Raw genomic sequence first — 21,421 nt, forward strand, 5'->3', positions numbered from 1 at the left:
AATCAGTAGACATTAAACAGTAAGATAACACAGTCCTCAAGAAAGTGTGAAATAAATTATTTGCAACGGGAGAATCTCTGAAGCATGCGAGGAAAGAGTCGATCTTCCATATAATATTTGTGTCGTTGCAAGAATACGAATATAGAAAGGGATTTACAAGTTTGTTTTGCTGCCAAACTATTTATATTTTTGCAAGCTGTTTCCGTACGTATTTTTGCTCCAAGTCTTGCGTCTGCATGCATTAGCTATGAATAGTACAGTAGAGTATAGTCCCATTCATCACTGTATTCATTCTGTATTCATCATCGTATAGCATGTCCAGCTTCACACCTGCGCTATGATGCATTAAATACGTTTGAAGCATCATCGCCCTCTCCTACGTCATCGACTCTGCTCAAATTGAAAGTAGCTTTTGTGTTTACACAGTGACGTAGATTATATCATAAGAGATCAGCAGAACTTCGCCTTTTCTCTGAAGTTGTGAAATAAATTCCTTTCTAACCTTGTTAAGCAATAACTTGTTATTCCATTGCCTTGGTTCTTTTATATTTCCTTTATCTTAAGGTTTCATCCCTTATTTTCCACACATTCTGACACTTCTCTCTGTGTTACTGTTCAGTTTATGTACTAACAGATCCGTCCTCCTGCCACCTCAGCCAGCCGCGGGACTTCTGCTGCATCAGCACTGAATCCAAACAGGTAAGCACAGCTGCAAAATGAAGAAACCGTCCCTATGATTACTGCTGGTCACACTTGTTCATTATCCACTGGATGTTTGCAGCATAGCTGTACAGAAAAATCAGGCTTCACTTTAAGCCCCTGTCACAATATCCCGGAATTGACACTCGATGGACACACGAAAAATGTTCAAATTCGGCTCTGATCGTAACAACATCGGGGCATTCGCGAGGGCATCTTAAGCCATCGCGTGACCGCCGTTGGAGTTTCTCAGGCTCCGGCAGCAACTTCGTGAGTGGCAACTTCGTAAGGCACTCGTGAGGGCATCTTGTCAAATCGTGTCATCTTCGTGTTATCATCGGTGCGATCGGGCATTCGCCCTCACTCTGATCGGGGCGAATGCCCGATGGCACCGATGATAACAAGATGCCCTAACGATGGCCTTACGAAGGGCAAAGTTGACACACGAATTCAACACGAAAATGAACCTTCGCAAGGTCCTTCGGCAATTTTTTGGCATACCAAAGATTTTGCCACCACTCACGAAGTTGCTGCCGGAGCCTGAGAAACTCCACCGGCGGTCATACGAAGGCTTAAGATGCCCTCACGAATGGCCCGATGTTGCTACGATCAGAGACGAATTTGAACATTTCCTTTATCGTGTGTCCATCTGGTTGTTAATTGCAAAACGAATTCATGTAAACATATTATGTAAATAACCCAATTTGTGTTCTGTGAAACTGAAAAGGATATAATATATTATTTTGAAGGCAAGTTGACAGGAAGTTGTTGTTGCTATGGAAACAACATGACGGAGAAAACGTAATATCTCGTACATATAAAGTCGGAAAATATCATTACAGTATCATAATACTTTAACATAATTGTTTGTGTTACTTTCGTTGTAGTTGTATGTCTTAAATGTAATGTAAATGTTGCCTTCGTGTGTGGTTCGGGGCCATCTTCGTGCAAAATTCACAATTCAATATTCGTGTGTCCATCGGGTGTACATTTCGGGACAGTGTGACAGGGGCTTTAAGGGATAACATTCTGTTAAGTGTCATATTAGTTATGCTGGAATACAGGATACAGTGCTGTCTTTTTTAAATGAAGAACAATTCATGATAAATAAGGTAGCATTGAGTTTGTCATCCACAACATGTAGAAAATACTCTTTAAGCAGTACTCATGCTCATACAAAAAACAATACCCCTGAGGCGGAGGCTGACTCAGCTGCTGGTTATCAGTGTCAGATTCTCCTGGCTGATCAAAAGGCTGCGCTGCCTGTTTTATTGATGATATGTTATATTGCTCTCTGCCTCAGGGTGGCTTGTGCGTGCTGGCAATGCAGTCCGTGTTCGAGGAGTCTCTGCCTCGACCCAGTGTGGACGCCGTTCGGGGGGAGATGATGCCCAGCTGCTGGGTCCTGCAGCCAATTACACGTAACGGACAGGAAGCCACCAGGGTCATCTACCTGCTGCAGGTGAGCGATGCTAGCTATAAACTAATCTGCAGGCTGATATGTGTGTTGGGCTCACTAGCAACATCTCATTTTAAGAGATAGGTAGGTAGGTAGGTAGATAGATAGATAGATAGATAGATAGATAGATAGATAGATAGATAGATAGATAGATAGATAGATAGGTAGATAGATAGATGGTCTTCGTTAATTTCTCAACACTTGTATGGAAATGTTTCAGACACAGGTTTTTTCTAAATTAACATTAACTCGAGGCAAACCTCTGAAGAGCAGATGTGAAAGTGCTGATTAATTATTATTATTCAACAAACTTGCAATGCATGGCTTTTTGTATGGCAATAAGATTAAGTACAAGAGCATTTGTTCCCCAGACTCCAGCTAAGAGAATCAAATCAGACATCTGTACTGTACACCCACATGATAATTCCACTTCTGCAGGCTGGACATTTTCCAGAACAAAAAACAATCAAAGATGTTCCTGCTCAAAAATATAATGAGTTCTTCCTTGGGCCTTGTTGCATCCTCCCACCAAGTTGAAGGAAAATCAGGCCAATCTTTTCATGTAATCCTGCTGACTAACAACTGAAGTGAAAACCTAACCTCCTAGGCGGAGTTAATGGAAATCTGATACACATCAAACAGCTAATAACCTCACAGCCCAGTAGTTTGTGAATTGCAATTTATAAGAGGTCAGGAGTCCTATATATTAGCACCTTGGGATTGCTTTTAGCAATGAAAGGTGCTTTACAAATCAAATGTATTATTATTAGTATATACTGTAACACATTAAAGGAAAGGGAAAATCTGAAAAGCATAATAGGGCCGATTCAAGATTACCATATAGGCTCAATTTAAAGGTCCCCTATTATACTGTTTTTCATCAATATATTACAGGTCTCAGATATATACAGAACATGTCTCTGAAGTGTTTGGCTCCAAATACCAAACGGATCATTGCAGCATTACCCATAATCCCCTCTGTTTCAGCCCTGTTTCCAAAGTGCTGATTCTCTGTCTGTTACTTTAGATGAAAGTAAGGAGCCCCTCCCCACGCCCCTCTGAGAGAGATTTGGTTACAAAGAACTCAATGGTGCTCTAGGAGGAGATTCAGGTGATAAGGTGGGGGAGGGGGGGGGGGGGGGGGTTACCTTGGTTGCTGATTGGCTAACGGTTACACAAGCCAAAAAATCGTTATGACATCATAAAGTGGCCAAAATCTGATCAGCTCATTTTCAGACAGGTTTTTATAGAAATGGATCAAAAAGAGAGAGAATCTTTTTTCCTGAAACTTTCAGAGTCTCTTTACACAGAGTGGACACATGTTGATGTAGAAGAGACATGAAGAAGAGGGGACACATGTTGATGTAGAAGAGACATGAAGAAGAGGGGACACATGTTGATGTAGAAGAGACATGAAGAAGAGGGGACACATGTTGATGTAGAAGAGACATGAAGAAGAGGGGACACATGTTGATGTAGCAGAGACATGAAGAAGAGGGGACACATGTTGATGTAGAAGAGACATGAAGAAGAGGGGACACATGTTGATGTAGAAGAGACATGAAGAAGAGGGGACACATGTTGATGTAGAAGAGACATGAAGAAGAGGGGACACATGTTGATGTAGAAGAGACATGAAAAAGAGGGGACACATGTTGATGAAGCAGAGACATGAAGAAGAGGGGACACATGTTGATGTAGAAGAGACATGAAGAAGAGGGGACACATGTTGATGTAGAAGAGACATGAAGAAGAGGGGACACATGTTGATGTAGAAGAGACATGAAGAAGAGGGGACACATGTTGATGTAGAAGAGACATGAAGAAGAGGGGACACATGTTGATGTAGAAGAGACATGAAGAAGAGGGGACACATGTTGATGTAGAAGAGACATGAAGAAGAGGATTTTGCAGAACAGGTGACCTTTAAGTGAAGTGAATCTTTGCCGTATCATTTTGTTGTTCTCCAGGTGGACCTAGGGACTCCATCTTTTCCCCCCCGCCTGTTGAACACTGTTGCCAGGAGACACGCAGCTGTCGTCGCTGATCTGGATGTTTTCCTCACAAAATCCACAGGACTCACGAAGATGCCTCAGCAGTGAGCACTTCGACTAAAACCGTCTCCAGTTTAGAGTTAGTCTGACTTTTACATTTGCACCTGAGATTTGTTTACTTGACTTGTTCTGGTATACTCTAAAAGCACTGTTAATGTATATTGTTTCCCAGTTACAAAGTAGAAGCAGCTTCTTTTTTTATATGAAGGTATTTTTTATAAAATATTGAAACTGTATTTTTGTATTTTTAATGTACATAAAAGCTTGTAACAATCATACACCTATTTGACCAAAGATAGATTAGAAGTCGAAAAGAAAGAACTTTGCAGCTTTGCACTGCATTTAGATTTAGACAGCTTTTTAAATTAATTATTCAAGGCTAGAATGCTACAAAGTTGATCCAACCTCATTTATGTGATGAAATCGTTTTATAATAATCAAATAGGTATCAGCCCTTAATGCCTGTTTGCAATATGGAGTCTTGATTTCTACCATATTGTCAGGTGGACATCCACATTGTTGTAAACAAAGTCACAGCTAGACAATCTTTAAATTGAAGTTAAAGAGTAGCTCAACAGATAATCTAAGGTTACTCTGATTTGATGTTCATTTAGAGAAGTGTGATTTGACTAGTGTTTACTTTCTATGTATCGCTATAAGATAGATGAATACAGCCAGTTTTGTTGTTGTTGTTGTTGTTGTTGTTGTTGTTGTTGTTGTTGTTATATGCTTTCTGTCAGCATAGATGCATGATGAAAGGGATTAGTCAGATGATACAATGAAATGAACGACTGAGACGTACTTACAAGGGGAAGTATTTGAGTCAGTTTATATCCTATTATTGACAACGGAAGGAAAACCACATCCAAACATATGAAGGAAATATTTTCAAACTGTTTTTAACCCTGATTTGTTACCACTCACAAAAGATTATTTTATTTCAGGAAATAACCATTTCATTGTCCTTCATCTGTTTTTGTAGCAAAAGGATTAAGGCAAATGTATTTAAGGGAAATATTAAGGGGGAGAAGAGGTCAGAAAAATGTGAGAGGAGGGGGAAAAGTAAGATACTCTGAGCAGGGCAAATATTTATTTCACTGTTTTTATATATGCCTCTAAAATGAATAGTTACAATAAAAAGACAGCTTTTAAAAAATCTAACAAAACATTAAACACATTATGTAAATATAAGGTTCACACCCCCTTCTCATTTCCCCATATCTTTCCTAAGCTATGTGTTAGACAGTAAGGTGTTGTATTGAAGGAATCCTAATTACATCCGTTATATTTAATGTATGTGTTTGTCTGCACATTTGAAACCACTCGACCAAACTCACTGCAGGAAAACAAGTCATAAAACAGTTTTGTGCCTAAAAAGTGGGTTAGAAAAAGAAACCAAAGCTCTCTGGTGCATTCTGTGTCCTTCAGCAAGAATAATCCAGAGAAAAAGATTAGAACATCCAGGAATGATGTTCTAAAGCGGACTGTACCCTCCTTTAACTTCATTGTAAAAGCCGCATTAAGATATGACCGCAATATGGTACCTGAATCTGTAGTTTAACGCCTTTTTGTTTCTGAAGTCTATTTATTTTGTTCCTCTTGCTTTCTGTTTGAGAAATGCTGTTGAATGTGTTTTATAATAGTGTTTTTATTTGTTGTTGTTTACAGCTGCTTGCACAAAACTCTTAATGCATTTATTGACGTTACGTGTTTGAAACGTGTTTTTGTTTCTAGTTAAAAGCTATGCAGAGGCTGATCGAAGGCAGCACTGTTCACTGGGTCAGCTGTACCCAGATATGAAGCCATATTATACACAGTAGTCTGAGTTGGAGGACTGTTTTGGCGGCGCACAGTTTGAGACCAAAGATGTTCCCAAGGCAACCAAAGACAAAGACACAAGTACTGAGGACACGCAGGGAAGGATTACAGTGACGATTTTTGTAATGATTTTTTTTTTATGTTTTTCTTATATGTTCCCAAGTGCTCATTTCATTTTGTAAAAAGCATGTTATTTATGTTTTGACTTTGTGTTATAAATGTATTTTATTATAAACGCCTTGCTTCCTGTTGCTAAGTGTTTTTAACGAATACAATACATATTTAAAGTGAATTGTTTTGTTTCTCTTTTTTTAATCCATCTTTCTGTGTGAATAATTCTCCTTACGTGTCAACAGTATATCAGAGTCTTGAATCCCTTAATTTAATCATTTGCAATTAGTGTAAGTAGGCCTGGGTATTGAGCCCCTGTGTCTTTAGTGCTGATTTAAAGTGTCTGAAGCTCAGAGTATCGAAACCTGTCAATTACCCAAAGCTGACATTGCATGCTTGCTAAGATCCATACTCTTCTTTCCCATTTTACATCTTTGCAGTGTTTAAATAACATGAAAATGCAGACAGAAAACACATTATGCCTCTGAAATGTTTATATTTGTGTTCTATATAGTGACACATATCCAATCTATTTTAAGAAGTGATAACTTAAGGAGCTTGCAATGCATCCTCTGGAAACTTGTCACAAGCTTTTAAGCACAAAGTGTGGAGAAGTATTTTTGTGTTTTCAGTGTTTTTCCCTCCACATGTTCCATCAGTCCAGTGAAGTACATCTAAATATATTATTAAAAGTACTTTTGCTTTCCCCCCACTGATTATCCGACAGGTGTTTCCCCACTGTCTGTAATGGATGGGTATATTTTGTAATGTGAGGCGCTTTCTCCAGGATCTGTCTGCCTGCAGGCCTCTGCTCTGTGTTCTGTGTTCAGCTTGTGAATGGCACGCAGAGGCAGCAGTGGAGGTGACATTTCTGAGAGGGTCTCGGTGGGTGTTGTGTGTGCGATTAGATCCCAGTGGGGTGGGGCGGGGTGGACTGCATAGTATGTGTGTGTGTGTGTGTGTGGGGGGGGGGGGGGGGTGGTGGGTGGTTTACAAGAGATCACAAGTGTTTCTGCCATTTAGAGTCACCAGCTCAGTCAGGAATGTCCGTCCCCCTGCGCGCACAGATCATGTACTGGATGCGCCCCACTTATTTTTAACCCGGCAGGGTGGGTCAGACTCTGGCTCTCGGGAATGACCGTGGAGCGCGCGGCGCCTACAGCCCCTATTCCCTCGTCCCCCGTGCAGGACCTCCTCGCGCTGTGGAGACCTCCCCCCGCTCTGACCAGGACTCCCGCTGCTTCAATGGGATTATAATTGCTTTATTGGCAGGGAAGAAGACTCAACATAAACACTTTCGGACAGGACAACATCCAGAAGCAACAGTAAGTGCGCTGTTGTTAAATGAAGTTATTGATCTTTGGCCAAATACTTTCTGTTAGCGGTCACTGAAAGGCTCTCCTTCCATTAGCCTGCTATAATGTTCCGTTGTTTAAAGTGGAGGCACAAGTTTCCTCCAAACCACCTGTTGGACCGGGCTGCCATGTTTGACCGTGACGTCGTTTCCAAAAAGCTTTTTTTAAAGAAATGTGCCCTGGTTTTAAACATTCCCGTTTCTTTGGTTTTACTTGAGTCACATTTTGAGTTGTCAGTTTGTTATCTTTTAGTGCTTTGAGCAGAGAGTCGTTGAAAGTGCGCACAATGACGTCACTGCGCATGTCTGCGCGTGGAGAAGGTCGTTCTCCAAAAGTTATCTCTAAAGCCAAGGAGTGGTGGAAAAACGTTTGAGATACTTTACTAGAGTAAAATTGTCAGTAATACAATGTAATATTTAATTATTTATAAAGTACTGAATAGAAATTGCACTTGACAAAAAAATCAAATACTTGTTAATACTTTAAAGTACTCAAAATGTACTTATATGTTAACTATTCCTATGTATTTAGGTGTATGTAACATTTTAGATTTCCAGTTGTCCATTTTGGGGCTATTTTCCTGTTTTTTTAAGGACTTTTTATATACTTTTGGAATAGTTAAGTTTACATTATCTTATAAAATTGCTATGCATTTTTATGTAAAATCTAAACTGTGAGAGACCTTGTTACTAAAGCTGTCAAAGGAATGTATTAGAAGGAGAGTATGGCAGCATAAAAGGAAATACTCAAGTACAGGCACCTCAAATGTATACTTAGTTTCATGAGTAAAGTACTTTTACTGTTACATTTAATCACTGATAGCGACGCACATACTTTATATATATATATATATATTTTTTCACATCTGCTCCTGTTCTTCTTTCTTAAAGCACCTAACAATGCGTATTGCCCTCGTTGATCGGAAACATTCTGGTAGCTTATGAAATAACAAATAAATCAAATGTTCCTTGAGCATAAGAGACGCTCCCCTAAAAGGACAAGTGTGTGTGAGTGTGTGTCGCCATGTCTGGACGAGCTGGCTTTTGTGTAAACACACTACAGGAATAGTTTACTATTGATTCCCTTATTACCAGGCTAAGTGTCGCTGCAGTCAAAACAATATTGACCACAACAAAGGAACTTTTTTGTCTCACAGCTTGTGAACAGAGTTTGTATGCTCAGTTTTTCCCCCATATCTCTTCTCATATTCTGTTAACGTATATGAGGAGTAGTTGGTTTGATGTTGTTATTGGCATTTTCAAAGAATTTAAGGGCAGCACATTTTGATGCGTACCTCCTCCTCTTCCTCTTTGATATTGATCTCTGTCCACTTTGTGTTTATGTCTCAGATTTACTCTCTCCTGGACCTCAGTCGGGTTGCTGCTACAGTTTCACACACACTGTAGGTCACACATCTCCACCACACCCATCTCTTATTTCATCCCCTCCATCGGACTCTCTGTATAATGTGCTCACTCCCAGCCAGATAATGTGTTTGTGCTCCTCAGAGTGCATGTTTCTGCACACAGGTTACTTACAGATGGGAGCATTGTTCCCACTTGTATTATTCATCTCAGGTGCTGACTCGACGTTAACAGTGCACCTATTTGTTTAACAATGTCGGTTCTGAGTATCAACAAAAGAGGCTGCAGCAGTCCATTAAAATCACAAGAAGTGGAAATGCATAGAAATACAAGTTTGATTTAACACCTGATAAACAAGAAATGTTATTATTCTAACTCCAAAATCTTTTGTGAAATAATTGAATTCACACCTTTTTATAATTTCCCTCCAAACTTTATGTGCAGGGCTCCATCCACGGAAAATAACGGTATCTCTGAAGAACACCCATCTGACATTTGTATTATTCCCTTTGACTTTTATAAGACTTTTAAGAAATTAACCAGCCCTTCTTCGTCATCATCTCACAATGTGCAGCCACCAAAATGATTAAATAGCAGACCATGTTCTTCATCTCGAGGTGATAGCAACAGCAACACGTTATTATTAGACTATCATTTCCATTATGGGCCAATAACAACTTAAACGTTTGTTATTTGTTCCACATCTACCAATACCTCATAGTGCTAACAACGTATAATATGAGTTATTTTAAGATTACATCATTTAAGTGTTGGTAATGTTATCTTTGTGGAATTCAGACATTCAGACGAATCAAACATTTTGATAATCAATTCATTATTTAAATAATTTTCCAAGAAACCTTTTTACTACCTCTTTTCTACCTTTTTGTACTGCTTTTTTAAATCAATGTTTAACATTTTAGAGACTTACTAATTACTCAGTTAATTAGGGCAGTATCTGAAGTCAATTCTTAAAAATGTAAAAAAGGAATATTGTGAAGACCAACAATCCAAAACTCAAAGACATTCAGTTTAATATCCAATAAGATAAAGAAAAGTAGAAATGTATCTCGTTTTGCATTTATTATGGAAATAATTTAAACCAATATCACAATTTCGAAAGATTTTTTTCGATTGATAAATTCATCACCCAATGTTCAGTACTGAGATCTGCATGTGCACCAGGCAATGTACGCATTTGCATACCTTTACATATACTCAGCACTCTAATTATAGCCTAGTGATTTAATCTTATTTTGGGACTTTTATTCTGCATTAAAGGAGCTCCTCGCTGACAGGGTGACCCTCTCCTAGCTTTGTGTTTCTTCAAGGACACCACAAGAGGACAGCTCACTATTGACAGACACACACTTCCTGTGGCAGGCGCTGAACTCTCTGTCACAGGTGAGGCCTGCCTTTAATACAGCTCTAAATGCTGCCTAGTAAACTCTCACTGCGTAAAATCCCAGCTCATACACTTCATTTGTGTTTGGACACACAGCCCTTTGACATGATTAGAGTCTGCAAGGTTTCTGTAAACAGCTGACGGTTTGTGGATACGGCTTTTTACGGCGTATAAAAAAGGGTTTGAGTGTGTTGTGCGGTGGTCCTGTCCAGGTTGTGTGTGAGGTGATAAGGGGATCCCCGACGGTGGGGTGGAGCGTCCCGGGCCGATAAGAGCCCTCTGCACAGGACTGATACTGAGCAGCAGGAGGAGGGAGACCTGCAGGCTGCCATCATTGTGCTTCTTCTCTGAGGGCCTCTTCTCTGAACAGACCTCTGTAGTGAAGCCATATCAGCAGGGACGGAAATTAACGGCATTTATCTCAAGTACTGCACTCACGTACAATTTGGAGTCCCTTGTACCTTAGTCAATTATTTCCATTTCCTGCTTAGTATTCCACTATTCTATAAATATTGCTTTCTCCTGCTGTAAAATCATAAATATTAAGTAGAATAAAGGTTAAATATTTTCCTTATTTCTACTTAAAGTGTTATTTCTACTTTTTTATTTGATTTTACGTGTGACAAATAGACCAGGGTGCCGAGTATGCAGATAATGAGATACAGACAATTAAAGCAAAATAAGAGATACAAATCAATTATACTAACAGTAAAATCTGAAATCCCAATAATAACAGCAGTTACAAAAATGTTGGGGAAAGAAAAATAATATATGATGATAAGGACATACTTTCATTAGCAGCTGACTGGACCAAAGGCTTTGTGTGGTAGTCTAATTATAATATTAATGTCATCACTTAAATATCTGAAATATTTTTTTAAAACATGTCGTGTTCATTCTCTATTTATTTTCACTTCAGTACCAATGCAAATTGTATTTCCCGCCTCATTTGGCATCCCGTGCTTATTCTCAGAAAAAGAACACACCAACGTAAACGCCCCAAACACACACTCGCTTACAGTTCAAACTACGTGAGCAGCATCATTCAAAAGAAGACGTTTTCGTCGTGTTCTGCAGTACAGAGGGGTTGCCCCCCCCCCCCCCCCCCTCTGTGTGTCATGATAAGAGAGCTATGCTGCACTCAGATAGAGAGAGCTATCTGAGCTACTACCCTTCAACCCGCCATCACACACACAAAGAGCACACACACTGCAGTGACAGTTGAGCACAGTTACACACACAAAATGGAGATTGTGAGGGGCACAGGGGCTTAGAGGGAACGTTTGAAAGCTACAGGCGAGATTTAGGTGTAAAACAAATATACATAAACCACATCTGAGATCACACAGATGTATTCAAATCTCATGCCAGGTAAAGTAGGCTACAACCCCTTTCCCAATGGGGCTGATAAATTAAAACTCTACACCAACATAAAAACCAAACTGCAGTGAGATGGTGAAGCTTACAGAGAAAGCTTGACCCTGTGTTGTCCCTAGATTTGGGACAAATACATATTTTCATTATCAATAAATCTGCTTATTGTTTCTTGGTAATTGGTTGGTCTTTAAAACTGTGACAAATGTTCATAACAATGTTTTCAAATGCATTTTCTTCCACTTTTTACACCGGCTTTTACAGCACAACCCAACTGGGATAACCACAGAGTAGAGGTTAAAGGCCTCATGCTGCCATGTGGGTCAAGTGTCAGAAAATGAATGTAATAAAACTCGAATGATGTACAATTGCAATGGATTGTCATTTAGAGCAAGGATAAGCAATTAGTCGATCACTAGAAACAAAAGAGGGACTTATTTGATCATCTTATTATATTTATATGTTTCATCCTCTCAGATCTGAGGATTATATACCTTATGATGCTCGTCAGACAAAACATTACAATTAGATGTCACCTTACCCCGTGTGCAATTATAACAAGCTATTTCATACTCAAAAAGATTAACGATGGATCAAGAAATACACCATACATACATCAATGTGTTGTCAATGTTAGTTGCAGTCAGTGAGTCGGTCATTAATTGTTATTTGTATGGCCCAGATGGCTAATCATCCATTTCATCAAACCTCCACAAGTTAGATTAAGCATTGTGCCTAACATTATTTTTCTTATAAAAAAAAAAAGTGACTCCCTTCAGCCATCTCATTTCTAGTCTCGTATGTTTTGAACACCAGGTATTATAATAAATCAAAACAACACCTTTACTGTCTGTCTTTCACCTCTGTTTCAGACTACCTCCAGTATTCCACAACCATCCTGTCATTTCGTCCTCTGCACTCATCGCCCCCCCCCCCCCCCCCCCCCCCGCACACCTGAGGACACCGCTGGCCGTCCCCTCAGCCGCTCGCCAAGCTGGCCACCGCCATGACTTCCACCACAGACTTTGACAATGCGGAGATCTCGCAGCAGTACAGCCGCATCAACACCCGCTTCGACATCACCGACGAGGAAATCGACAATGACAACTGCTCGGCGCGGCTGTTTGAGCGCTCGCGCATCAAGGCCCTCGCAGGTGAGTGTGTGCATAGTAAACAGGCTGTGTCCTTTCTCAGGCATTTGGGTGACACATTTTTGAGATGACAGTCTTTTTAGAGACGGTGAGCTATATTCAGTGTAACTATTGGGGGTTTGAACGTACTTGAATGTGTAACTGACCTTAGTTTTGGTAAAAAAAAATGCACACTTCAGGTGACCCTTGATTTAGTTTCAAAGCTCTCACATTCTGCAGGGTTGTTGTGTGTGTACATGTTACTCGTGGTGTCACAAACCTCCAGCAGCTGAGCCCTGACCCTCCACAAGTAACTGTGATCGCTTGCACATTCCCAGAATGGCCACCGTCTGAGCGAGTTGGACAGCTGCCCTGCATATCTTCCTCCCATAGCACAGATCTCTGGCATTTCGGGGCTAAGCTAGTGAGCAGGGTCTCCAGCTGTGGGTCTTGGGTTTTTTAAATAGCAGCATTTCTGCGGGGGAAGAACAGAGGGCCACACCGTGGTTGTTTCCGTAAAGACACAAGAGAGGTCAGCAGCAAGGTGGAGAAACACAAGTTCAGCTCTGTGGAGAAGGGAATTATGGGTAACACTGGGAATCTTAAGGTATCTTCTGAAACTAGCGTGGATATGATAGCTGGGTTTCGATACTGACACCAAAAAGCAAAGTTTTATAATTGCCTAACTTTAGGAAATGTTAACTTTACAAACACTGTTTTGGATTTAGCAAATACTCTTAGCCGTTTAAGAACGTTGCATAACAAAGGTAACATTTTGCAAACTTTTTATTTTAATTTAAAATCCTTACAGACGTCCTATTAAGCTTTTTGGTGTTTTCCATTTCCAGGTTTTTGTGCATGTGAATGGTCTGTATGCTTAATCCCCCCCCCCCCCCCCCCCCCCCCCCCCAATGCCTGAAACGCCTCCATTGGACTCCTTTGTTTACTTCAGTAACAGAGTGACATCACTACGTAACACATGCACTTTTATTGGCTTGTGCTCCAGAACACAGTATGTAATGTTGGGCGGGACATCTTTAAGTGGTTTACCAATCACAACAGAGCCGGCCAGCTAACCAATCAGAGCATCAGATTCTGGTTTCAGACAGAGGGTGAAAAGAGGTGCTGCAGTAAAGGCAGTATGATACAAATAAAGAGCTTTTTGAACATTAAAACATGGAAACGTGTCACAGTAAATATCTACAACAGTGACCAGCTGTTGTAGATATTTACCCATACTCTTTTGAAAATGAAAAACTGCATTGACAAGTTGTTTTGAAATATTTGTTTGTTCACAAGGAACTTTTTTCATGATCAAATCGTTGTGTTTCAAGATTTCAGAGCGGTTTGATTAGATTGTTCCTGTGGTCCTCTGCATGTTTTAATAGATCAGGTCCCAGAGTGTATTGACCACTCCGGGCAGAAAAAATGACCTTTGTGGAGAGGAAATTAGTCTTTGCTCAAAGGCACTGTAGTACTTGAACTTTGTTTCTTATTAGGTTGTCTTCCACTTACATGAACGCTGTATACACTAGCTGGAGCGTTGTGTTCATGTGAATGCATTGTTTCCTGTCAATCACTTGGGACTCCTGTAGAAATTACACTTTTTCAGGCAGATTTGCATCATCTCAGCTGCTCTGCCAGACATTGTCTCACTGCGTAACACAATTGACATCACATTCTTGTAAAGGCAGAGGTGAGCAGAGGGGTATTAAGTTAAGTAATGCTAGATGACCCCAAATCCAAAACACTTCATATCAAAGTAGGAGGAAGGACTTCCCATTTCGAGAACTGGGCCCATCTGAAGGGGAACACGAATGCACCTTTGGGTTTTGCTATGTCTCCGCTCTCCAAGTGCCTTTCTCTTTGTTCCTGTGTTCATTTCTTCAAAGGAGGAGGGGGAAGTTCTCCCCCAGAGAGAAGAGCCGTTTCCCACTGTAAATGGTTTATACCTTTATGTGAGAGTGCTTGATTTATTTGAGGTAGGAATTACAGATTGCAATTACAATAAATGACTATTGCTGAAAAATGGCTGGTCATAGATATTATTCATTTAAGACTCAATACAATTTAAGCATTTACTTAACAGGAAGTTCAAGGACTGTCTGATTTGATACCAGTACACGATTCTACGCAGACATTAAAGTCTGTGAAGACGAATTAAAGTATTGAGCTTTGATTTCCAGCCGATCTCCTGCGTGGCCAACATGTTAAGAGTTGTGTCCAGAACGTTTATCGGGAAGCGCTCTCACCACTTTTGGTTCTGTCTCTTTCTGTCTCTTTAAGCGGTGAAGGCTTCTGTGTGGGTGTTTGTGATATTGAGTGCTGCTGCACTGATGTTTCTGTAATGCAATCAGTGTTTCCTGTCAGAGAGAGAGAATGAGAAAGAGAGAGTGGTAGAAGAAGGGAGGGAAGTCGTGAGAGAGGCAGGAGATGAAAGAGGCTGTGAATGACTCCCGCTGCTGATTTACAGCTTGTGAACTCAGTTTGCAAAGCACATACGTAACGCATCGAATACCCGGTCATTTACACTGCTCCTAACATACATGTAAAAGAAGGTGCGTTCCTAAGAGGTGGACAGTTTGATGTTGGATTATTGGCTCAGGAGATACACTCCACATTCAGTGATGCACCGACTGTGTGGGAGTGCTGGGCTGAGGGAGGGAGTCTTGCTCGCACGTGGACGTATTGAAAACATATCGTATGCATGGATGGGGCTAGAGAAACCAGTCTAAACCGAAAGCTGGCTGAGCCCCCGTGCCGTCTGCGAGTGGAGGCACGGCATCATCACGGCAGCAGTGAGGAGAGAGTGAGGAAGAAAGAAAGAAGAAGGAAGGAGGGAGGGAGGGAGGGAGTGAACACGAGAGGGATCTGGAAAGGAGGACAGAGAGCCAAGAGACAGAGAAGAGGAGAGACGTGGAGTGCCAAGCTCCTCTACCGGCTCCAGGCGCTGTTGTTGTTATCGTTTCGGGGTCAAGATGAGCAGCCCCTGCCTGCTGCGTGCCACCCCTTTAAGCCAACCCCGGCTCAGAGAGGTCAACATCAGCCTGAAGGCCAGCAGCAGGGAGACCCCCACCCCTCGGACCAGCAGCACTGGGGGCACTAAGGAGGCTGCCAGCCGGCCCTACACCCTAATGGAGAAGGAGCCCCCTGTCCGGGTCGGCATGAGCATCAGCCGGAGCAGGAGCACCCCCCCGGTCCACCGGGCCCAGAGAGCTGAGAGCAGGAAGACCTCCAGGGGGGGCAGCAGCATCAGCAGGAAGCAGCAGGACCCCGACCCCAACAAACTGGAGAGGAACGGCACAGTCCCGCATGTCCCGCTCTCCGTGGCTCCAGCGGGACCCCCCACCTTCTCCTCGTCCTCTTCCTCATCCTCCTCCTGCACCCCCAGACGTCAGCGGGCCTCTCACCCCCACCACCCCCCCGCCCTCCTCTCATCCTCCTCGGCCAAAAGTATGAAGCGGGCGCGCCGGCTGAGTTACAGCACCTCCAACATCTGCTTCAACTCCATCCTGGATGGTCGCTTCAGGCAGCTGCAAGGTAACAGGGTCCTGATGGAGGAGATGTGTGTGTGTGTGTGTGTGTGTGTGTGTGTGTGTGTGTGTGTGTGTGTGTGTGTGTGTGTGTGTGTGTGTGTGTGTGTGTGTGTGTGTGTGTGTGTGTGTGTGTGTGTGTGTGTGTGTGTGTGTGTGTGTGTGTGTGTGTGTGTGTGTGTGTGTGTGTGTGTGTGTGTGTGTGTGTGTGTGTGTTTGTCCATGTGTGTGTGTGTGTGTGTGTGTGTGTGTGTGTGTGTGTGTGTGTGTGTGTCCATGTTCTCCTGCCTTGACTGATGGGATAGAGAGATATAGCACTTTTCCAATAACGCCCCTCAACTTGTGTTTGTGGGACGGGATCACAGGGGGGTCTGAGGTGAGTTTGTGATCCTGTTTTGAGAACGGTGAAAAGTGTGAGCCTCTGAAGCGGCGGCCCCTTCATTGAACGTATAGGGGTGGTAATTTATTTATTTTTCAGGAAGCTGTGGCTCTGCCCCAATTGTTCACTGACTTGGCTTTGAATAATTCATGAGCAAACTCCTAAAAAGGTTGTGATGTGTTGCCCTCCAAAGGTATTGTTATGTGCTCCCTTGTGAGCTCCATTTTCATTATAATAACAATATTTGAGCTTGTCGCCTGTTCTCCATATGGCCTTAACCTTTCACAAACTGTTCCCAAGAACAAAGCATAAGTGTTTTTCTGTACCTCCTTTTATCCTGCTGTATGAAGGCGTAGGCGGTGTTAAAAAATAATCAATTACTCTGCTGGTTTTACTTCTTCCTCCCCGAGTTATTAAGGTTTTAAGAGAGAGGGTTGCCGTCACTGTGGATTGTTGTTCGCTTGCACTATGCTATCCAACCCCCTGATGACAGGAGTGCATTAGTGAGAGCAGGAAAATTGAGGAGACGTTGCAGGAACAGAGAAGGAAACATGCTTTTTTTTTTCTTCCTCTGCTAGATTTAAAGTATAGACTGATTGTGTAGAGACTGCAGAGTCAACTGTTACGTGAAGCAGCAAACTTCCAAAGCTTTCCCAAATTAGAGTGGTTGTGCGTAGCCAAGTGTATCGATCCACTAACTGCATTTCATGGGATTCTTTTGACTTTTTATTTACCTGTTATTAGGGAGATCTGGTCAAGCCCGCAGAATGAGGTTAGACAGAAAAACAATAACAAGTATTACATTGAAAAAGAGCGCTTTGCATTTATTGATTTCAACCATTCGTCCATTTCCGTTTGTCTTTCTTGGAATTTGACATACTCAGTGTTGAAGAGTATTTCTGCCATGCTTGCAGTAAATTCGTTTTTTTCAGGTCCTTTCATGTTTTTTTGTGAGATGTTGACCTCTGACCTTTGATATTTTTGCCTTTTTCCTTCAAGTATGACACATTTACCCTTCAGCGGTTCGTCCACTATAACTTACCGTTTGAAAAGACAATCTCTTAATGAGTTTTACCCTCAGAATGTTCTGAATGTAGCTTTTACTCCTTTAATCCAACATCGCTCTAAACAGATATTGCATTTTTTATCAAGACCTGCCGCCTAGAATACCAATAATTCAACGTTTTTGTTGACAGTCTGCTCCTTGAATTTGTTGTGTTATGCTAATAGCGGCTAATGTAGTATAGTGTACATGCTACATGCTAAAAATGCTAGCCTCAAGCGTTTTTTATTTTCAAACTTGTAGAACTCACTTCACACTTTCTCCCCACCTGTCACTTCCTAAAGTGATATGACTTGAGGCAGTTTGTAAGCAAGGCTCCATTTGATGCCACACAATGCTTTACACAACTTATTTTCATATTTGCAATAGTTCTCTTTTAAAACAGACATTAGTGGAGTCACAACACTTGTATTTGCTTTGTTCTTTACAACATCGAGAAACCTTGACAGCCTCCAATGTTTGTAATCTAATGTTTGGCTTCTGCTGAATGTCCATTTAAAAAGCGGAGGTAATCCATCTCGTTAAAAGGAAGCGTGCAAATAAGATGTTTCAACTTAACTGCTGGGCAGGCCTCTTACAAGAACACATTTTAATGTCATGGCTGTTGGACAGGTAGCGCTGGCGGGGCCGTGACTCAGGCCCGTGGCTGCACTGGTCCACATCCAGTAAGAGCTGACTGTGGGAAAAGACGTATCAGCCTGTATACAGGGAAAACCCATCAGCATAAATAAGTGATTGGGCCTTTACAGGAGTCAAAGAGTGGAGAAGAGATTACACAGTGAAGGCATGTGAAACAGAGAAATGTTTAGTAAGGTTGGCACTGATATGCAGGAGGATGAGGAAGCCGGGAAGTTGGAAATAATCGTTGAGGAGTGCAATGTGATGGAAAACTGTCAGAAAAGTTACTGCTACACTTGTTCAGAAATATTTAATTCATGTTAAAAGACTTCTGTTACACCACCACAAAGTACAACTGAAACATTAAAAATACAGTAAAGTTGTGGTCAAGCCTTGTATGAACTATTAATACTGCTTTTGTATTTATGAACAGTACCTGAAGTGAAAGTGTTAAAAAGACAAGCCTCCTTTACAGCTTCAGTTCAACTGCAAAAAGTTTAGAAAAAGTGTGGCTTTCATTTCAATCTAATAATAATAGTAATACATAAGGACTGGTTGTACTCCAAGTTTGATACGAACACTTCATATAGATATATTTATTGATCTTTAACACGCATTACTGGGTTAGTTTTTCTGACTTTAAAATCGTTTTCTACTTTTCTACCAACTGCTGCTTGTTGTTCCATTTGACTTGTCATCAGTCAGGTTTCTTTATGTTGATGTCTTTATAGAAAGTCTCTTCATAAAGAAAGGAAATTCAATGGGTTCAGGAGAGCATTTTATACCACAAAAGTTATATACAGTATTTAACATATATTCATTGAACATTTTCAGGCAATTCAATTGAGAAACCTTTATACTCAAAAAATAATTCAATATCAACAAACAAATACTTCAAACATGGTTTACAATATGAATCTGATGATTAAGGAAGTAGAATAATCTACTGCGTGTTATTGAACCCAAACACGTTAACTGAACTGAACGAAGCTTGAAGATCTTGATATACCAATAATAACATCTCGAGTGGTATTAAATATTATTTCACTCGTAGTTTACATAATTTTCTGCCCACCAAAGTTTGAGTTCAGACCATATACTGCAGACTTAAGGCTTTTGAGCGCAGACACAGAGAGCTGATGTCACATTGAGTTTGTTGAACTTCACATCTGGAGACGGCTCAGCGGGATGCACGCAGAAAACAAACCTCCTCCTCCCCCCCCCCCCTCCATTATCCAATGCTTCCTAAAAGCCCGGGAGCATCACTGTCTCCTCTCAAGGTCTCTTCTTGTGAGACGATACAGGAGAACCACGTGCACGTTTTGCTGGGTTGAGCTTGTAATTGTCCTCTTTTTCTGCCTCCACTGTAAGTCCTCTGCCGGCAGCACCCCAAATACTTCAGGAAGAATCTGTCACAGGTTTCAGTGCATATCTTGTTGGATCTTTTTGTCCGTGCTAAATCTACACTGACATTCCTGTTGGAGCTTTCAGTTATGTGCATGTTTTAATTGCCATTACTTTTTGATGCCGTGGTAACCCGTGACGACGTAGCGTGCTGTTGTTCTTCTGAGGGGAGCAGAAAAAGCATGATTTATTTACTGCTCTCTGCTGCACCATGTGCTTTACATATAATAAACCCTGATTTCCTCTCTTTACTGATGCTGAGAGTGTAGCAGCCTCTTTTAGTCGGTGCTTACTACTGTAGGTCATTTTTAGAAACTGTATGTAATGTATCTTGTTCTGTTTTCCTGTTGGGTCTCTGCACATTAAACCTGAAAGCCTGCATCTCAGTCCTGCTCTCCATTACTTCCTGTCTGATCTGTCTTGGCCTCTTTTCTCTCTTCCTCATCTTCTTCACCTTTGCTCCAGTCTCTCCTCTTCTCATACTCTGTTTTGCTATCTTCGCTTTAACCTTTAAACAGAAATCTTTAACCCCCTCTCTCTGCCATCAGTTCCTTCCTTTCTCCCTCTTCTTCTCTTCCTCCTCTTGTTCCTCGCTTGTTCTCCACCGCCTCGGGGTCTGAATCATTTATTACACGAGTCATTAAGGATGCACTCCTTTGCACTCCATAGTTTGGAGTCATATTTGGGTTGAGGAATAAATAGGGCAAACTGTATCTGCCAGACCGAGGGGAATTGGCCAAATGTTGCAGCATGACAAGAATGAGAGAGCAATGTCTCACCGGTGGTTGACCTGATAGACTTAAAGGTGTGTGTGTGTGTGTGTGTGTGTGTGTGTGTGTGTGTGTGTGTGTGTGTGTGTGTGTGTGTGTGTGTGTGTGTGTGTGTGTGTGTGTGTGTGTGTGTGTGTGTGTGTGTGTGTGTGTGTGTGTGTGTGTGTGTGTGTGTGTGTGTCTGCTGGGAGCTGTGGGTACAATCAAGATAACTAGTAAGGTTGTCTTGTCCTCCTTGCTCCAGATTATTAAAAAAAAAACCTCTTCTAAGAGCTTCAATTAAAAAATAAAACATCTACTAGGGCTGCCACTATGATGATTATTTTTCACAATTTATTTGGCGAACTAAATGTCAGAAATAGTAAAAAACAATGCCGATGTTTTCAAGTGATATCTTCAAATATGAATAAAAGCCTTTTTCTGTCAATCAACTAATCGCTTTAATATCCAGGACCAAAAACAGTAGCATGTATAAATCTACATATTCTGGACACACTTTCCATTCTGCTTAATATTCTGTGATTAACAAGTGAAGGTTAAAATGCAGACACTTTCTGTGCATACTAAATGCAGATTCAAGCACACACCCACTCACAACTCCCCCGTTCCCCTTCACATTAAGTGTGTCCACAAATAGTATCAACAGAGAGGAGGACATCGGGTCACATATAATAATAATAAATGATATTTATAGCGCCTTTCAAGGGACCCAAGGTCGCTGTACATGGTGGACAAACAAAACAAACAGACAATCAAAGGGCAAACAAAAAATAAAGGAAGCCGGGGGACCAAGAAAGGGCTAGGGCCCGAAGGCCAGGGTGAACAGGTGTGTTTTTAAGATGTCCAGGGAAGCAGCATTACGGATCTGGGCAGGAAGTGCATTCC

The 21,421-nt window shown here is 41.4% G+C and overlaps 3 protein-coding genes across 3 annotated transcripts in view; all 3 read left to right on the forward strand.

Annotated features, from left to right (window-relative positions):
* stard9 (StAR-related lipid transfer (START) domain containing 9) overlaps positions 1 to 6,322 on the forward strand; it is a 56,860-nt gene extending 50,538 nt beyond the window's left edge. The window contains exons 29-31 of the mRNA XM_079693598.1: positions 620 to 699; positions 2,003 to 2,161; positions 4,129 to 6,322. Of these exons, the coding sequence (XP_079549724.1) occupies positions 620 to 699; positions 2,003 to 2,161; positions 4,129 to 4,260 (371 nt within the window). The 3' untranslated portion in view covers positions 4,261 to 6,322. The remainder of the gene's footprint in view (positions 1 to 619; positions 700 to 2,002; positions 2,162 to 4,128) is intronic.
* An 845-nt stretch (positions 6,323 to 7,167) lies between these two features.
* The window catches only part of sptb (spectrin, beta, erythrocytic), a 57,682-nt gene continuing 43,428 nt past the window's right edge, over positions 7,168 to 21,421 (forward strand). The window contains 2 exon segments of the mRNA XM_079641244.1: positions 7,168 to 7,466; positions 12,512 to 12,793. Of these exon segments, the coding sequence (XP_079497370.1) occupies positions 12,646 to 12,793 (148 nt within the window). The 5' untranslated portion in view covers positions 7,168 to 7,466; positions 12,512 to 12,645.
* LOC307013453 (uncharacterized protein) lies at positions 15,650 to 17,452 on the forward strand (the record flags this gene model as incomplete). The annotated part of the gene is made up of 2 exons (XM_079640852.1): positions 15,650 to 16,368; positions 17,426 to 17,452. Exons 1-2 carry the CDS (start codon positions 15,748 to 15,750, stop codon positions 17,450 to 17,452), a joined length of 648 nt encoding a protein of 215 aa, XP_079496978.1. The 5' UTR covers positions 15,650 to 15,747.

This window comes from Notothenia rossii (assembly GCF_949606895.1).
Source record: "Notothenia rossii genome assembly, chromosome: 7".
NCBI classification, from domain to species: Eukaryota; Metazoa; Chordata; class Actinopteri; order Perciformes; family Nototheniidae; genus Notothenia; species Notothenia rossii.